The 19,919-nt window shown below is 38.8% G+C and overlaps 1 protein-coding gene across 1 annotated transcript in view; it reads left to right on the forward strand.

Annotated features, from left to right (window-relative positions):
* Nucleotides 1-19,919, forward strand: part of LAMA4 (laminin subunit alpha 4) — a 102,981-nt gene that overhangs the window by 64,451 nt on the left and 18,611 nt on the right. Inside the window, exons 15-25 of the mRNA XM_054195025.1 lie at nt 423-519; nt 1,612-1,728; nt 2,749-2,934; nt 7,879-8,018; nt 9,248-9,421; nt 10,497-10,639; nt 10,961-11,123; nt 13,198-13,331; nt 14,518-14,689; nt 16,805-16,936; nt 17,421-17,563. Of these exons, the coding sequence (XP_054051000.1) occupies nt 423-519; nt 1,612-1,728; nt 2,749-2,934; nt 7,879-8,018; nt 9,248-9,421; nt 10,497-10,639; nt 10,961-11,123; nt 13,198-13,331; nt 14,518-14,689; nt 16,805-16,936; nt 17,421-17,563 (1,601 nt within the window). The remainder of the gene's footprint in view (nt 1-422; nt 520-1,611; nt 1,729-2,748; nt 2,935-7,878; nt 8,019-9,247; nt 9,422-10,496; nt 10,640-10,960; nt 11,124-13,197; nt 13,332-14,517; nt 14,690-16,804; nt 16,937-17,420; nt 17,564-19,919) is intronic.

The raw sequence follows: 19,919 nt of genomic DNA on the forward strand, positions 1-19,919 counted from the left end.
AGCCCTCTGCTTCCAGCACGCTATTGAGGACTGCAAGGCCAGACACACGCAGTGCAAGTGTTCATCACCCATCTGAGATGACAGTAGAAATGAAGAGTCACAATGCCTAACTAATATGTAGCATGAGTATCATGTTGACCACACTGGAGCTGATAAATTAAGAGTACTTTTGTGCTTTCTGCACCTTCGTTATTTAGTGTTGTTGTCTGGAAAAGCATACATTTTTCTAAACTTTAATTGCAATCTACAGAAAATTTTGCTTTTCAGACTTCTTTCACCAATCCAACTCCCAATCTTAAATGTTAACAAAGCAAATGAAACTGCAGTGACTTTGCAGTTGCATTTATATGAAGTAATATGCAGTCCACAATTAAGCACAGATAAGCATTATTCTGATTTTCTTTTTTGTAACATCCTTGTAGGCTGCAGTTGGAATTGATACTCAGATCACGTATCATAAAGGTAAAAGCAAAGAACTTCTCAACAGAGCCATGGAGCTACAACGGACAGCAGCTGACAGTAAATATACATCTTTTCTACTTTCCCAGTCAGCTTATAAGCATGCATGTCAAAATAAATTTCAAAAGCACATCACTAAGGCAGAACTACTGCTGTAACAGAATAGTGTATTGATCAAAGTTACCACACAAAGTACTCGAAATGGCCGCAGGCACAGTTTGAGTAGTTCATGTATTGTCATCCTGCCAGATGCTGAAAGTTTATTCCATTCACAAAAGGACCATTTCAGATACAACCACTGTTTAAATATGTGATCCTGCAAACAGTTGTTCACAGGTAAATATACTCAATCAAGTAGTTCAACTGAAATCAATTCACAACAGTTTAAGGAGAATGGCTTAAGAGCAGCCCTGAGAAGGACTTGGGGGTGTTGGTGGATGAGAAGCTCGACATGAGCCGGCAATGCCCACTTGCAGCCCAGAAAGCCAACCACATCCTGGGATGCATCAAAAGAAGTGTGGCCAGCAGGTCGAGGGAGGTGATTCTACCCCTCTACTCCACTCTGGTGGGACCCCACCTGGAGTACTGCATCCAGCTCTGGAGTCCTCAGCACGAGGACACAGACCTGTTGGAATGGGTCCCTTCTAACCCGAACCATTCTATGATTCTATGATTCTATGATTTTATGATAAGTGTTCAGAAAACTGGATTTCACCGTGAAGCATAATAATAAATGTTAAAGGATTTTGGCCTTTTTTCACTAAAAATGAAAGAAAGTTCTAAAATTACAGAAGCTATGTCTTCATTTTTTCAGGACCTTTTGAGTTCCTTAAAAATTCTCCTGTATGCTTGTTGCAGCTATTCTCAGCAGTTTTGGGAGAGCAAAGAGAGATAGTACTGACTGAAATACGGGTCTCCAGATTCTTCTGAGACACCCTGTGGCAAGCAAATAATGGCTGGGAGCTGCAAGGTTGCTTTTTCCTTTAGATTATGTGAAGTCAAGAGTGCTAGTATGCCCTATACTAAAAGAGGCCATAGTACGCTGCCTATGGTGTATTAAATGCTTAATAACATACCTCCATAATATAAAATTTACCTTTTGAAATGCCGCTTTGATGACACTGAACTGTACCTCCTATTTTCTCCCTACAGATAATGATTTAACCATTGCAGACACCAGCCAGCATGTTAATGGCACTTTTGCTAGAATGAATGCTCTGCGAAGCCAACTGATGAGAGTCATCTCAAAAATGCACCCAGCAGAGACAGGTTGCAAAAGGAATTTCATCTTTATGATGCTTTATCTTCATATATTTAAGAGCATATTTTATCTTTGCATATGGCCTATAAAGTTGGTATTAAGATTTCAGTCCAAGGGAAGCCTAAAGGAATTTGACTGAAACTACAAGATCCAGCTTTAACAACATTCATAATGAAATTATATGGTTTTCCATGTGAACTTTTTAACGTTCTTCTTGATCCTCTTTACTACAGTTGTCCTCTCCCATGTTACTCGATCTTTTCAGGTCTTGGAGAATCTACAAGCCTGTGAATTTATTGTATTGATAGTAAAAGTCTAATTCACATACACATCACACCTGGCAAGTAGAGTATTTGGGAAGTAATTACTGTCAGTCTTGACTGATAAAGGATCACCTTAGTTTTTCACAACACAGACATCATAGAGCATTCAGCAAGTATATCCAAAAGAGTTCAAAGTTGACATGGTCAAGATTTCTTCATTAATTTCACCTAAAAATGGCTGAGTTTTACTGCCAAGACATTATCATATGCAAAATGCCACAGGTTTTACAAATGTAGTAGTTGGTAACTCCAAAAAAATAAAAACCCCAAAATGATAGGTATGAAAAAACAAAACCACTTTAGTGTCTTGGGCTTCTCTCCTTCAAAAACAACTTTCATGAAAAATATTGAACAAATACATGCTTTTCTTTTAAAAACTTGATGAAAAACAATGTATTCTTTAATCTGTTCCAACTTCCTTGGCTATATAACACTCACCAAAATCCAAGTACATTGAAAATTTCTAACAATCTAGGATGGAAATGAGAATTTGTTAAATTTTAAGAATTAATATAACTGTCAACCAGCCACAGGAATTTTTGAATATTCCCTGTGGAAATAAAGAGAAAACCAACTGAGCAAGGTTGGGTCCCCATTCTGCAGAAGTTAAAATCCCTTTAGCCTCACCACTTTCTAAGTACTGGTTATAACTCGCTTGGATCTTTGAAAGAGTTAATTTCTTCTCATCCTCTATTTATTTTGTAGTGGAGGCCAGAGAGCGTTTGGAGCAAGCTAAAATGAGGACTGCAGAAGCTGAAAGTACTACCATGACAGTAACACAAGCTACGACCCCCATGAATGAGAACGTGAGGTTGTGGTCTCAAAACCTGCAAGACTTCCAGCACAATTCAGCAGCACATGACAGTACTGTGCATTCAGCTCGGGCTGCAGGTATGGTGACCTGAATTTTGCCATTCCTTAACATTAAAAGGTCAGGGAATCATTGCAACATCATGTTATATGAATTGTTTATATTGCATATTCATTGCATATAATCTCCTAGCATTTTACCTCCATGAAAATATTTCAAAAATTAGCAGTTCTCTAGAGACTTGACTATACTTTCTAAATTTGGATACTTGTGAATTTCCAAAAATGACTTAAAACACTTAAGGGCTGAACTCTTATTGGTTTCTAAGTCATTTTTATCAGGGTACCAGGGTCACACTGAATGGTAGACAGCTTGTTTAAACACTTCTTGCTATTATGATTGGCAGTTAAGTTTGTTTTTTTTTAACATTGGGAGGCATTTGAAAACAGGGTCCTTTTGTCCTTTGTAGTACAAACATGAGGATAAATGGTCCCTGACTTGATGAGCTTGCAGTCTAAACAAAGGAGGCAAAGAGGATTACAGAGGAAATATAATATTTAAGCAGGGTGGTTGCTGGAAAAGCTTGTAAACATCACATTAATTCCAGTTTTATTATCAGGGGGAGGAGGAAGAGTAGAATAAAAATTGGAAGATTTGTTATGAAAAATTTAAAATAAATAAAAAGACAAAAAAAAACCTGAGGCAGGCTACAAAATTGAAATGAAGAGGATAGGAAAGCGTGGAAAAAGGAGCAGGGAGAGTGAAGCTGAAATGAAGTGACGGGTGAAAGAAGGAAAAGAACAATTAGGAAAGAAAAGAATCCATCTAGAATTATTCAGAATAAAAAATTGCTGATAAGCACCACTACTTATTGCTCAATGTACTTCTGGTTCTGGTCAGGATGCTCACTAATCCCAAGTTATTTATGGCTAGGGAAGCTGAAAGTCCAGAACAAGAAACTTCCTGCATATGTTTGATGTTATGTACCATCACCTGCAGCACTGTTCAGCTATGTCTTGCCTCCTGAAAGTGCCTCACAGAACGTCCATAACTCCATTGACTCTATCTCCAGAAAGTCTGAATTTCACATCTACTGCCCCAAATCCCTTCTTCTGCCAGAAGCTTTGCAACTTGAATGCCATTTTACTGCAAATGGTGTTACGAGTACCAAAGCCAACATTGCTTCCAGTGCCCCAAAGCCACAGTCTTCCCTCTAAACTAGGGAAACCCAAGGGTCATGTTATTTCCAGAATTTAGTAATGGATAAGAACCCTGCACTAATATTTTTGGTTGAGTGAGTACTCCCAAGAACTGGTATAAAAGTGGTTTCCTCCGCAAGGAGAAATTCAGTACTATTCAATATCCTGAATTCTGGGTCCAGCACTGGAGGCAACTCACATTTCTCCGAGCTTTTCATCCAAAGAAACACTGAGCCACTCCCTCTGGGAATAGGTAAACTCACTACTAGTCACTGCACAGAGCTGCATAAGGGTGTAGTTAATAACAGTAGTTGCATTGCATTGCTGTAAAATGTTTTTGATCACCACAGAGCACAGTTTAGGCTGTGAGCTATGGGGTCCAACTCCCACTTAAGCTAATGTAAATGTGGATATGATTGGCATCCAGGAAGGGAATGGTATGAGGAAAAACATCTAAGAGAAACACCCTGTTATAGCTTACACATGAAGGTTTTTGGTTTTATTCACCTTTACACTTGATTTACATTTAACATTTAGTAGTGCCAGCTTAGCAGATATAGAGCAGTAACACAAACTGCATTTGACTCTTCATGCTCAAAATGTCAGCAGACATTCAGAATTCAAAAAATCTGCTCATACTAGCTGTGATGCTGGAAGAAGTTATTTCCAGTAGCATTTGAGAGGCTTCGTTAAGAGTGGATAGACCTAAAATGGCCCACCTCTCCTAGTTGGTTATGTTCCTAAAAAGGCATACGTGATACATTCACCACAAGTTGTAAAGAACAGCTCAGCTCCTATGTGCTGTGCCTGGCAAAAATGTCTTCTCTGTGATAGTGGTTTTGCAGGTAGGGAGTCACTTTGAAAGTATTGTGATCATATCAGAGTGCTCGGAGGGCCTACTGACCACAAACTAATGCTCTTATGCAAAACTACAGCAATGTGTGCCCTACTACATTTGTAGAGGCAGCTTTTCTGTGGCATTTTTAGTATGAAGGCATTTGTTTGTTTGTTTGTTTGTTTGTTTGTTTTAAGGCACAATGATTTTTTTGCCAGAAAGATTAGGTGGAAACGGCTGAGAAGACAGATCAGTGCTACAAAGGAGGCTAGCATGCGTGGTGATCCAGTCAGATGTGACTGTGATTCACAGCTTGGGAAGACAGATGTAGACATGCTGGGGCATGGTGGAGTGTTCTCAGATCAGCTGAGGATGTTGCCAGGAGAGGTTCATGTGGCAGGAAGAATGTCCATCAAAGTCCAAAAGAAAGTCATAAAAAATGTTCAGACAGGTGCCTGAAACACCAAAACACCTGATCATCATGCCAGTAACACTACCATGGTAGCTGAAGCCTCTAAGCTGGCATGTCTGGACTACCTTTGAACAAAGCTTGCCCTTGATTTTTAGAAGGGTGAGAACATATCTTGGCTGTGCAGTTTGTCTGAGAATACTCCCTGTGTTGCCATTGTGCAGGGAACTGGTGAGCTTCAGCAGAGAGGATGAAGGACAGTTTGGGAAGGGAAACACAAAAGGAGAAAGTGTCTGGAAGGTTACAGTTAAGGTATTTCCTCCTTGACAGTTTCCTTTGTATATTCTTTTTTGGGAAAGACTAGTTCTCCTTTTTCGCTCTCACCATCACCTCAAAGACTAAAATAAAAAATCAATATTCTTCTGTGTTGAAGAATGACATTATAAAGGGCAAGAGGAAGAGATTTATGGTGAGATTTTATATTAGTACTGGTAGTATTAGATGTTAGGTTTGTGTTTTCATGTTACAGTTGTGTTTCAAGTTTAATACCCCAAATTTCAAACTCATGAAAAGCGAGTTTTTCAAGGTATCAGATCAGACACAATTCCAATTCAGTTGCTGATTATTAAAAAAAAAAAGATTGAAATATGCTAAATCCCTTTTTGAGCTTGCATTTTTTTTTACTTTAAGAACAATGTGGACATTTTTCCAATGCAATAGAACATTCATTTCAAAAGGCAGAGCAAACTTTCTGTAAGTTGATTATTATACTAGTTATTTTTTTAAGTACAGATTTTAATGCATTGTGGAATTAATGTATTACCCAGAATTCATTGTAGTTCTTTGAGGATTTGCTAAAATAATGGTATTTTAATGTACAGTAAACTTTATACCAATTATCTAATTACCGACCCTCCAGCAGATAAGGTCTTTCAGGACTTAATGGGAATGAATGGAGAGTCTAAAGCTCTATATGTCCCACTTCTACATTGGACTTGGAAAGTAAAACACAAGTGAAAAGAGCCCAGCAGAGTGAGGGCAGGACTGTGGCAAATATAGCTTTTCACTCTATCCAAAGAGAAGCGAGACTTGTAGGACTCCATGGGATCTTCTCATGCTCTGGGTTGCTCTGAATGAGGCTGAGAGCTGCTTAAGTCTTTAGTCAACACTGAACTGGAAGCAGAGAAAAGTGATTGGAGACTATGCTTCCTTCTTTCCCTTCTATACAGTCTCAGTACATCTCAGGATTAGCTCCTCCACCTGTCTCTCTGCCATCTTCTCAGATAAGAGTAAAAATAAGAGGGGAAGAACACACGATCACGCAGATGCAAGTTGACAACCCCTAAAATATAACTGCAAACCCTACAAATATGGTCTTAACCTTTATAGTGAATCCATGTCATTAAAAATTAACTACGAACACCGGATCTTTCTTATACCCATGTAGCTTGTGGCTAAAATCGCCTTTCATTATACTCAGCTAGTTGTACCTACGTCTAATTAAAGATGAAAAATGATGTGATGTGTAAATATCCTTCAAAGGGCAGCATGTCATTGGAATCTGATGTGATGAAATTAGACTATAATTAGGGGCAGTTATTTTTCTTTCTCAGTAATTTTTCTGTCTGCTTATCTTTCTGGGAAAGGACTTCTCTCCCTTTGAACAGAACAAAGCACCTGCATTTCCCTTTGATAACAATCCTACTTGCACATAGAATCATAGAATCATAGAATTGTCTAGGTTGGAAGGGACCTTTCAGACCATCAAGTCCAAGACATAATAGTGAAAGACCAAAGGTCCAGGACTCTGATTCATGACCCCTAGAAAAACTAGGCAGGAAAGATGAAGAGGTTACTACTCACAAGGGCTGGGGCAGGCAGTAAGCACAGTTTAGGTGCACATGCATCCTTCAGCTAAGGATTTCTACCATTGCACAGTACAGGCCTGTTACCACAGTCTGAAAGCAGCGGTGTTTCTGTTAGCAGTGTGGGCTGTGAACCACACGCAGACACATCACCTGTGCAGCTGTTGCTGATATCTGGGTGATAACCTTTGGGAGAGATGCACAGCTGAGAGCTGAGGGAAACAACCTATTCATCTCCCCTAAAATGAATTTGAAGAGCTCATCAACCATAGCTCCTAGATGCAGCTTCCAGGTCAGCCATGGATATCCAGTGAGATGCTGAACAAATAATCCTTCTGCTCCAGTTGCCTATCTGTAAAATTGGGTTTAACATTTATTTGCCTTGAAGGAAGATGAAAAGGTTAAAATTATTAACATTTGCAAAGCTCCTCGAGGAAAGTATTATGGAGGTGCTACACCACAGCAGTTCCTAGGAGTCCCATAAAAAGTAGTCTCCTTTGTGCAAACTTGTTTCCAAAGACTTTTGCAATACTAGATTATGATAAATCACTACCGTTTCTGAAATCACTGCATCTCACACACCACAGTTAGGCTTTGTTCTTAAAGCAGAAGGAGACAGGTGAGTTAACCTAAAAGGGTAAGGAGAAATTTTCCTGGTGCGAAACCAGTGTTAGAAAGAGTTAAAAAACAAGCTGTCACTTCTTTTCTAACTGCAGCGAAGAAACTTGCAGAAGTCCTCCCTCAACTCATGGGTAAACTGCACACAGTAGAACAGAAGGCACCAGCAAACAATATTTCTTCCAACATTCAGCGGATCAGAGAGTTAATTGCTCAGACCAGGAGTGTAGCAAGCAAGGTAAAACTTATGAACGGGATTTTTGGTTACTAGTGCTAATAATCAAATGCATCTTACTAGGATCTCCACTTTCTTGGGCTATGTTAGAAGCCCAAACCTTGACATTACCACTTCACAACAACTGGATAAACAAAGTACCCTGGAAGTCATTAAAATATTTACAGTTGATATTTGCAAGCAATTAACATTACCATCGTATTCATGGTAGATGACTGTTGCTGCAGTAGCAACTTTAAGTAATTGGCACAGTGTTAAAAGATGGGCACAATAACAAAACCATTTAAAACTAAAACTGATAGATCATTACTTAGCTGGCAACATTAGTTACAAGCAGTAGTAATTACGGCAATTTAATGCAAACTTTTCTAAGATGACAGTATTTCTTTTTTTTTTTCTTTTGAATTAATTTTCTGCAAGGTAAGAGCATCTTTGGCTCATACATATTTAATAGAGAAAAATACTTTCATTATCATACATAAATTATGAGGGATTTTTCTGTAATAAGAACACCAAGGTCAAAAATTAAAACAGTATACTTGAATTCACTCAGAAAAATCAAAAATTCAGTGCATTATTGTATGTTGACAATGCTGGAATATGCTGTCCACATACATTACTTCAAAAAAGAAAAGGAAAAATCAGTTAGTATGTGTGCAGTGCTTGACTGTTCTTTAAATGCATTTCATCATTCAGGCATATTGTGCTTAAACTTGAAAACATTTCAGTTATGTTGAAGGCATTTTGAACTAAAATGAACATGTTTTAAAATTTTATTAACATCTCATATATATCAAGGTAACTTCAGTAATATAACGGGATTACTCATGAACAGAAAATTGGTCATACTACTCCCAAAGCAAAGAAATAAATTATGGGTAGAAGTTTTATAGCTATGTAAGAATTCCATTATGTGCCATACATAATGATGTAGCCCAGATTCAACTAAGCATACATCTATGTCCCACTGAAATCTAATTTACTTTATGAATATGCTTAAGCACAGTTAATTATGAGCTTTAATTAATTTTAAAATTAATTCCCTTCGTCTTCTTTACAGTGTCTTCCAGAAGTGATTGTTATAAACATACAATTTTGCATGGCCAATATATAGGTGCCAATTGCGCTCTTGCAGTAAGCAAGGCTGCTCGCTAAGTATTCTTGCACATTTACCTTAAGTAATGTCCCCAGGCGGCAATAAGGTGTCTCATTTAGCACACTTACAACTGCAGGTCCAAGTTTCTATGATGTTTGGAGGCCAGTCAGCTGTTGAAGTCAATCCAAAGATCAACGTGGAGGAACTGAAATCTTTCACTTCCATGAGCTTGTACATAAAGTTTCCGAAAGACAACCCACAACTGGCAGCATCTCCAGACAGATTTATTTTGTACCTTGGAAACAAAAACGTAAGAGAATAACCTACTTAATTTATATTTTTCATTAAAAAAATTGAAATAGGTTTGAAGTTTATTTGCCCTTGGTTTTTCCTCTCACTATTTCTCTGTGTTTCAAAATAAGAAGTGTCTATTATATGACTGTAATTGATTTTGTGAAAAGCAAAGAGCAAGGGTTCCTGAGACCCCTGTCCTTGAAACTTCTCACTCCAAACAATGAAGGATTCCCTCTAAGAAGCAAATTAGACTGCCCATGCAGCGTGCTGCTGTGATTGTCAATGCTGTGAGTCACACTTGCTATCTCCAGTGCCGGTACTGAGGTGCTCTGAAGCGGTTAATGTCACCTGCCTGGCTTTTGCGGGCCATGTTTTTATCAGGTTTATGCTGCTGACAGTGCCGATTCCAAATCTGTGAGGTCACAAGCCCACAAGATAAGCAGGATTCTTCACCTGTGGCTTGTGCTGCTGTTGTACACTCCGTACACCACTACTTTGAAACACTTAGAGAGGGCATATAGTCTCTCCACCCATAAATGTTGTGAAATAATTGTTCTTTAAATTGTGGTTCCTCAAAGAAAAAACATCACACCCCACAAGCCAGGTATAATCCTGGCAAGCTGTTACTTGGGAAGGGTAAAGATGCAGGCTTTTCTTTTTAAGCTTTTCTAAAAAGACTGTCTACTGAATATAAATCAAGTGAAACCCCTCTTGGCAGAATATTTAATTGCAGCATAATACCTTTCAGGTATTATATACTAAGGCTTTAGACAAATGTTCCTATTTCCTGCATATGACACTGCACACTAAATACTGATGAACGGCTTCTGATTGAACATGACCAATTTACAGTCAGAAGACTTCTCATGACCTTGTATTTACCTCAGTCAAAATGACATAAAGTAAAATATCACAAACTTTTTCTGTACAGTTTTATCTGCTGAAAAAACGCCATTAAAGAATGAAGCTTTTATTTATTAGTTATATTTAAAAGTGTCATATAGTCTATCAAAGCCCACCCTTTACTAATGTTCTGCATTAAATCTCTTTTGATGTTGTAGCTCTGACATCTTTCTCCTTTGGTGTTTTAGGCAGAAAATTACATTGGTCTCGCAATTAAAAATGATAACCTTGTGTACATCTATAATCTGGGGGGCCAAGACGTGGAGATACCTCTGGATGCCAAGCCAGTCAGCACCTGGCCTTCTTACTTCAGCATCATCAAAATTGAGAGGTAAAGCATGTCCCCCAAACCAAACAGTTAATAGAAAAAAAAAATCAAACAGAAAAGGCTGGGTTACAACTTCTCATCAGGAGTCTTCAATGCCTGGCCCTCCTCCTGCTGAAATAAATGGAAACTCTCTTTGCTTTTAGAAAGCTAGGACCCAAGGGGCCACAGGGGGGAAGAGAAAGTGTCTGTGGTTTCTCTCTTTCTTTTCCCCCAGAGTACCAGTCTTCTAGTAAGGAAATAAAAACTCTTCCTGAAGTTGAAGGCTTGTTTGTTCTTTTAAGTCTAGCCAACACAACTCTCTTCTCTTAAAATTCCCTTCTACAGGATTGGAAGACACGGCAAAATGTTTTTAACTGTGCCCAGTCTTAGCAGCACAGCTGAAGAAAAATTCATCAAAAAGGGAGAGGTTCTCGGTCCTGGCTCTCTCCTTAATTTGGAACCTGAAAATGCTGTTTTCTATGTTGGCGGAGTGCCTCCAGACTTCAAGGTTGGACAGATAAATACTCTATATCCAAAATTAAATAATGAAAACTTATCTTGCTGGCCTTCCCTTGAAACACAGAAATGGTTAATAAATTATTAGACATTAATTAATAAATTAATTAGTCATTTAACATCTTAGGACTCCATCTTCTAGCCATGGTGGAAAACACTGTTTTCTCTAACATATCATGTCATACAGTAAGATGATCAGATTCTTGTTAGCTGTTATGCAAGTTTTCTGAAATGTGATAATAAGGAAAAAGCTTGCTAGCTGTTAAGTAGCATGCATAAATTAAGGCCTATTAGCCCAGCTTAACAAAGTTTGCAGGCTACCAGGTTTTCTCAATGATAATGAGTTCTTGGTGCTTACAATTTCTCTTTTACAACTGCCACAAAAATGAACAGTAATGTATTGTTAGTATCACAGAAGTGTGGGAAACTAGAAATACAGTGATTTTTTTGAATTTAAATTATCATTGGTTTAAATGCAGCCTTACAACAGCATGAAGGCTTGCCTGTGCAAAACATGTCTGAAGATCTGCATGAGACAGTTGCTTCAGTCTAGTTCCTAATAGTTAGCATGAATTAGCACCTCACTTACCTGCTTCTGTGAACATATCAGATCCTCTTTTTGGATTTAGAAATGGTTATGAATGATCTTGGCTATGAAAATTGCATGGCTGAATGAAAATGTACTTAGAAAGACTTCAGAGAATGCTAAATTATTTAACCTAACTGTAATAGGTACTAAAAACATCCAATTACTGTTCCACAAGCAGCCCTCCTACCAATATAAAAATGAAGATTAACTCAATACACTTATGTATTCCTGAGCTTTTGTATTGCTGTGACTACCAGATATATGCCATGGTCTAAATTTTAGATTACTGAGCCCTGAGTGCAAACTGCCTGGGAACAGGACTGAGGAGTGAATAATAGTTGCACACACACACACAAAAAGTAATCCAGCAAACAAACCGTCCAGGTCTGTTCCAGAGCAAGGCAGAGGAAAAGAAAAAGAAAAAAAGTGAAGGAAAATGGGAAGGAGAATGGGAAGAAATGGATTCATGAAATTATTTGATAAGCATATGGTTCTTCTCTCCCTTAGGAACGGACACCTCACATTTTCATTTATTAACATACAATCTTATTTGCTAAAAGCTTTTGCCTTTGCTTTCCTCTTACATACTTTGTAAATAGAAATGTACCACTTAACCATCAGAAGACTCACACTTAACATAATTTAACAGAATAGTAGAAGAAACAAAGGAAAAAAAGGAAACATGATCATTTACCAAATGTACCTGTGCTGCAGATAAGAATCTCATTTTCTCTTATAGCTACACACATTCTGCATTGCTGTATTACCATTATTATTATGTCCCAAGCAAAATGGAAATAATGAGAAGCTGAAGAAAAGTTACTGGCAGTGATCAGACTCTGAAGTGTTATCAATATCACACCTGTTTCACAGGGCAGAGTATTTTAATATTCAAAGAATGATTCACTTGCTCAGTCAGCTTTATTCTTTTGTATTTTTCCCCTCACCAATGTGGCTATTTAAATTCCATTTGCAGTGACTTTTGTTAAAAGAAGGAGTTTCTGTATCCTGCTAACTGTTAAAAAAAAATACCTACTGAGGATTAGCCACTGGTACAGACTTTGAAACCAAGTCTCCTGGGTTTAAAGAGCTCTCTTATTTTTCTCTCTTTCGTCACAGTATGAAGTTATTTTTCTGACAGTGAAGGATGAAATATCTACTGAGAGATTCAAATGCATTAACCAAGATCTGCAATTAGTCAAATCTTAGCCCTTTTAGAAGAGTGCTCCCTTCACAACTACAGAAGTAGTTTTTGTTTGCAGTTGCCTTACCTGGCCTATTGTAGTCACTGTGAGACTATTTATGTGCTCCATTTTAACTTACAGCACAATGGCCATATCATTATAAGGACTGCAAAGACAATTCCAAGGTAGCATCATCCCATTTGTTTCAGAGCCAAAAATGACCCTAGGCACAAATGATACCCAAATAAAGAGTATGACCTTTCTCCTTTTACCTTTCCTTGCCCTCTGCACAGCTCCCTCCTAGCTTAAACCTGCCTGGCTTCATCGGCTGCCTGGAACTGGCTACCCTGAACGATGATGTGATCAGCCTATACAACTTCAAGCACGTGTATAACATCGACACCACCACATCGCCACCTTGTGCCAGGTAGGGGACAGTCCCACTGTTACTCTGCTACTCTGGTTTGTTGCAAGTGCCAGTCCTGGTGGGTCATTCCTGGTTTAGATTACAAACGCGAAGGTGATATTGAGTTGTCCAGAAGGAACTCAGTCACTTTTAACTCCTAGTTGCATCAACAAGTTGAATTTTTATATATATGGAAGTTGGACTCGATGATCCTCGTGGGTCCCTTTCAACTCAAGATATTCTGAGATTTGCTGCTGTCTCCATTAACACAACCTTGTTCATGACTTCAAAAGGGAAACTGGGGCATGGTCCAGGCTCCCTCCTTATCCCCACTGCTTGCCTAGGACAGGAAAGCTCCTGACTCGAATCCTGTTGCTGCAGGCGATACAGCCCCAGCCAGTTAGCTCCAGGGAGCTTGGTAAACTTGAGTGCACTCCCACCCCCAGACAGCAAAGCCCATACGGAAGTTATCTTTCTGCCATACAGTCTTAAACCCACAACAGGAATACCTCAGATAAGCCATTCACAAACTGGGAAATGCAGCCCCTAAACCAGAAGTGAACATCAACTACAGCATTCCTTTTGCATAGACACAGCAAGCATTTTGTTCATACAACAGGCAGCAACAGTAGAATCTCTCTATACAAAGAACAGGAGATGAACTTGCAGCTCTCACTGGAAAGAAATACAGGAGGTGTTGGGACAGAACAAATGATGGTTTCCCACGCCATTCCCACAGGGAGCAGGAGCTGCTGCTCTCCAGGACAGTGCACGCAGGCCACTCCCGAGCTCCCCAGCAGAGCCCCATGCTCGGCAAAAGGCCTTGGAGAATTCAAATGGGTTTCTGCACAAACTGGGCAAGTTCTTAATAGAAATATATACGTATCCTTACAAAGAGGAGATGATGTGGGCCTGCTAATTTACAAGGATGAGCAAAGAATTTTCCTGTCCTCTAAATACAACACAGGATAAAAGCACGATGTAATGAATGAAGGAGTTAGATATACCTTCAAAGCTACACACTACTTTTCAGAAAAAATTCCCAGAAAGAAATTGAAAGAAAGTCATCAGTCTCACTGCTGCCAGGAAGAAGCAGCAGTTCAGAACAATTATTTCAAGAAAGTATTTTAATTGTAAAGGCCTTGAAATGTCCCCAAATTAAAATGGGGATATGCCAAATATTACTTCCCTGCTTGTTTTTTCATAGAAATAAGTTGGCTTTCACTCAGAGCCGGGCTGTGAGCTATTTCTTTGATGGCTCTGGCTATGCCTTGGCAAGAAACATTGAGAGAAGGGGAAGATTCAGCCAGGTGACTCGGTTTGACATAGAAGTTCGAACACCTACAGACAACGGATTGATCCTGCTGATGATTAATGGGGTGAGTACCAAACCTGCTGGTGCCCTTTATCTGTGAGCACCACAAGTTCCCCAATACTTACAATATCATGGAAAATCCAAAATGCTTATGTCCTTACATTTAACTTCTGGAATGAGGAAATATTTTGTGTTTGTCTGATGCATGTATACATGAGGAGGGAACTGGAACTGGCTTTGCGAGGACCCAGGAAGCGAGGGCCCTGAGTTGGACTCTGCTCTCATCCAGAGACAGACAGGACTTCAGACCGCTGATACCCTTGTGATGACACTTTGAGAGAGACTCCAGTTAGGCCCAGTAGTTGCACCTTTATTTAAATGTGAATGCACAATCAAAGAAATACGAAATTTCTGTGAAGTAACTCCCATGAAGCAGCCACTTTGTGGTAGCTGACACGTATCTCAGGGTGTACTAGAGTTAAATATTTAAGTTACTGAAAATAGAAAGTAGTCCAAATAAAATGGCTTTCTCCAAATACCACCAGCTTTTCAGAAGTTTGCGGGTGATGCAAACCCTGTAAGGATTTGAAGAAAATAGATTTCACATGCAAATATCTTCTGAAGACAAACTTGCATGTTTTTATCTTTGGGCATCTCCACATCAAGCTCACAAGTCCTCTGTGGATTATAACTTGGTAATATAGAGATTTTAATATGTAGATGCAGTCCACAGACATACACTTTTCTAGACACCTACGCGTACCACCAACACCTACATGTACCACCACATTGAGCATTTAAGAAGAGAAAAATCCACTCTCATTAGAAAAGCTACCCTCTAGTGTTTGCTTTTAGGGTAACTTCCAGAGAAGAGTTGTGGGGAGCAATTTGCTGCGCAGCGTAGCATGCCACCACTAACCTTCGCTCTTAGGAGGTTTTGGACTAAGCAACTACTGTTAACAGCCTCTATTGCAGATCAGTAATTTTTCTTCCCAGCAGACATGCCCAGAGGTTTGTCAGAGATACATGCACTTTGTGTGTTATGGCGGAAACTGCAATCAAGCTGGATGTTAGCTGTGGAAGTCCATGCCTGCTCACAGGCACTTTTAGACAGACTGTGTAAGCCAGTCCATTATTCAGTTCTGCTAAAACAGCTCATAAATATATTGAATGTAATCACCATTTCGCTTTCAAATTTAAGCTGTTCAAAACAAAGCCAAGCTGCAGTTTCATTTAAAAGTACTAGATTAAAACCTACTTTTACTACTTTAAGTAATGACTTCTGAAGGTGGACTCATTTATGTCAGTGACAGCAGTTCTTGGCCTGCAGTAGTTTTTTTGACAATTATTGTTCCCATGTTTGCATTAAGCATGGGAACAACAGCATGAACACTAGGAGAGAAGACAAACTTTAGCATTAAAAGCATTAACCCAGATGCACAGTTGCTATAAACTGTCCTTTTTGCTTCTTTATGTTCACTTTTGGAACAGGACTAATTCTATGGTACAGATCTTCATTTCAAGCACTCCGAAAGATTTTCTAAAGTAGAGCTCCTGCTTATAAAGTTTAGGTCACCCAGCCACAGAACAGAAGCCAAACCATGAAGAACCATGAAGCAGAAACAGTCAGGAAATCCAGAAACTAAATACACAGTAAATACACTCTATCTATTGCTCAGCCTTCAGTAAACACATCAGTGCTCATCAGGGCTGTGAAAAAATAACAATCCTCAGCTATTACAGGCATCGTGACAGAAGCTGCTAATGCAGATACAGCCATTCCAGCACAACATTGCTTTTAGCAGTATAACATATTTCTTTTGGGGCATGTGGTTATTACTTTAACAGTAAATAGATGTGTTTGCATTAGGAATACTTTGCTGGTAAAGAATATTGACATTACTGTGCTACCAAATACTATTCCTACAGGGAAACAGTTCACCAAGTCTTCAAATAAGTGCTGTTTATCAAACAATTATGTGTGTATGTGTATATATACACGTATATTATATATCTTAAAAAGTAATCCAGAAACTGTGTTATAGTTTTGCAAATAAAAATACCTTATCCCAGCATGCTTTTCACAATATCAGACACTCTCATAACACTGCTTATTTATTTTTTTTTAATTGCTGCCACAATCATAGTGCTTTTCTGACTGCTGTTTTGTTTTATACAGAGTATGTTCTTCAGTCTAGAGATGCATAATGGTTTCTTGTACCTCCGCTATGACTTTGGCTTCAGCACCGGCCCTGTGCTGCTAGAGGACTCCATGAAGAAGGCTCAGATTAATGACGCTAAATTTCATGAGGTAAAGATATGGTTACAATCACAGCCATTTGATCAACTATCCAACTGCTATTTGGTTGCAGTCTTTTATATATGCATAGTATTTTAGGGACTTTGGTAGATATAAAATATCTACTTGTATTTTGTTTAAGAGAATTTGCTTTAAGCCAGCGTAACTGTGACAGTGACAGTAGCAAATCCCCCTCAGTGGTTTGCTTCTCCTGCCATTTACTTGATTTAAATTCAAAGTCTGATTCCTTATCCACAACTACAGCTACAGTTCTGTTCAACATGTTTAAGCAGAGCACAATTAAGCTTTTTATGCTATGACAATGAAATCAGTTTTTTAAGAAGTACGCTCTAACTTCTTGGATAAATCAAGAAAGCACTCTGAAGTTAATGGAGCTTATCTGTTTGCCGCAGTGTAGAATTTGACATGGGGTACTTACATGAACTTACAAAAGATGACATTTTGGACACTTCTAAGCACATGTTTCTCTTTACAGATTTCTGTTATATACCACAATTCCAAGAAGATGATCTTGGTAGTAGACAGGCGACATATAAAAAGTGTGGACAATGAAAGAACAGCAATGCCATTCACAGACATCTACATTGGAGGAGCACCTGCTGACATCTTGCACTCCAGGTTAGTTTACAACTGGGATTCAATCATTATCTTCAAGTAATCACCATATTTAAGTTACGTTATGCAACCTGTGCTGAAAGGCTTACAATAAAATGTATTTCCCAGCCTCAACACATTATGTAAAACAACCCCTCAGACACTCTTCTAAGTGTCTGTCAGAGCTCTGAAGTACCAAGGATTAGGTTTGATCCAGCACAAGTAAATTCTGCTGGAACTGGTCTAGTTTTAGTAAGGGTAACAGAAACTGTTGTCTTCTAAAAACAAAAAGGCATTTTCAAAGAATATATGAATACACAGAATCACTATTCCTCCTCGCTCTGCAAAAGGTGATCTTGGTAAAATAGCAATGCACTAGCTAAAGGATCAAAACCCTCTACCAACTGCATTTTCAAATCTAAAGATGATATTTTTCCTACTACACACTTCAGTTCTGATCTGTCTCAGGTTCTCTCTAGACCCAAATTAGCTGGCTCTGTGTAGGCATGGGAAGAAAAGAAAAAGTCTCATTTTCCCATCGTACCATTTGACAGAAGCCAAGTTTAATCTCAGTAGACTGTATAACTCTCATTTCCTGCAGTGGGAATCTGCTGGATCAGGGTTGCACTCTGCGCGAGCAGACTGGCTGCTTGAAGACGAGTATGCTCTTCTGACAGGCAATATTCATTCCCGGGGTCAGACAGCAAGGCCAGTATTTTCAGATGGGCTCCAGCTGCTGTTTCAGGTGTCACAACTGCTAACAGAAATACCATCTCTCTTTAAAATGTTTTTTAAAAAGGAAGATAGCAAATGTTGCACAATAGTTTCTAGGAATTAGTGATAAATCTCCTGAAACCTTATTTTGTTGTCAGGACAGCTTGTTGAATCGATAAATTATGTCTGAGATATAAAATACTTACAGATTAAGCTTTTAAGATAGGGACAAACTTAATGCAAATGAAAATGCTGCCTTTCAATCCCACAAAATTAATTGAACATGCAAACAAAATGGTGGGCAAGGGAGAAGCAGAGTATATCATTTATCTGGCCTTTCTAATAGTTCTTTACAAAGGTCTGTCATAAGGAGCTATTAAGAAAACTAGTGGGGTGGAGAGGGGAAAGGCTACAGTGGAATAGAAAGCAGCTGGGAAAGAGAAAATAAGACATAGTAGTAACTCTTCAATTTTCACAATATAAAAAGTCTACAGCACATGCCCAGAGGATTTCTCTTAGGGCTGGTATTAAATACATTAATGATCTAGAAACAAAGGACAAAAGGATGGTGAAAATTACTTTGGTTAATCAAGCCTAGAGAACACTGAAAAACCTAGAAATCTAGGCAATTGAACAGCTCAATTGCAGATGAGACTTGTTCACAAATGTGGGATACAAGATGAATCACATAAATTATGCCTGCAGTTTTCTGAATGAATTGTAGTTATTCTGCAAACCACCTGGAAGGTACTGTCAAAGCAGGAAAAATAGCATCTCAATAAAAAATCTGTATCAGAAAAAATCCATAGGCATTGTAAAAATACAATCAATTATAATATTGAAAAATGTAGACAGCAATTATTTAAGCAGGGCTACACCTTTGTTATTGTATACAGCTTTGGTTGTTATGACAAGGTTGAAAGCAAAAAGTACGGTCCCAATGTGGTGACATCATTCCATTTTTATCAGGAGTGTAAGTCAGAATTATATCATCTAGTGATGATCTACTATCTCTCTACTACAGCTATCCACTACTGATATTTATGCTTCCCTTTTCTAGACAGACTTACATTTAACGGATATTGGAGGGCAGCAGCGGAGGGCGGGGGGGCAGAAACTAACTCTAGTCTTAGAGGAGGAGTTTAATATTCTTTCAAAGCAGCGTATTTTTATTCACTTCAACAGCACTTTTCCTCTGTCAAGCGCCTTTTTTCCCAAATAAATGAATCTGCAAGTACCACTATATGTTATTTTTTTCCCACATAAGACACCGCATAAATCAGAAAGCTAAGAGGAGGTAAGAGCACTGAGCACTGGGAACTGTTAAGAAACAAACTCAGAAGCCTTTCTTTAGGTTAAAGCCTATTTTCTATAGTTCTTGTTGCTCCTAGAAAATGTTAAGTTAATGGCACTTAACAGAAAGGCATATTTGTGGCATCCAGCCAGTCACATGGTCAATCAGAGTAGAGCTGGTTGACTGATACCCCACACTTTAATTCAAATCCCAGTGAGGATGGCAGGAGCCTTCCTGTTGATTTTCTTTTCCTGCTGATTTCACTGAGGAGCAGATTAAGGCCCTGCAGTGCTCCTCCCCTCACCTTATTTCAGACATGTACATGTACATCTGCGCTGCTTCGCCTGATGGTCCATTTTTGCCAATGTAGAA

This window comes from Rissa tridactyla, chromosome 3, assembly GCF_028500815.1.
Source record: "Rissa tridactyla isolate bRisTri1 chromosome 3, bRisTri1.patW.cur.20221130, whole genome shotgun sequence".
NCBI classification, from domain to species: domain Eukaryota; kingdom Metazoa; phylum Chordata; class Aves; order Charadriiformes; family Laridae; genus Rissa; species Rissa tridactyla.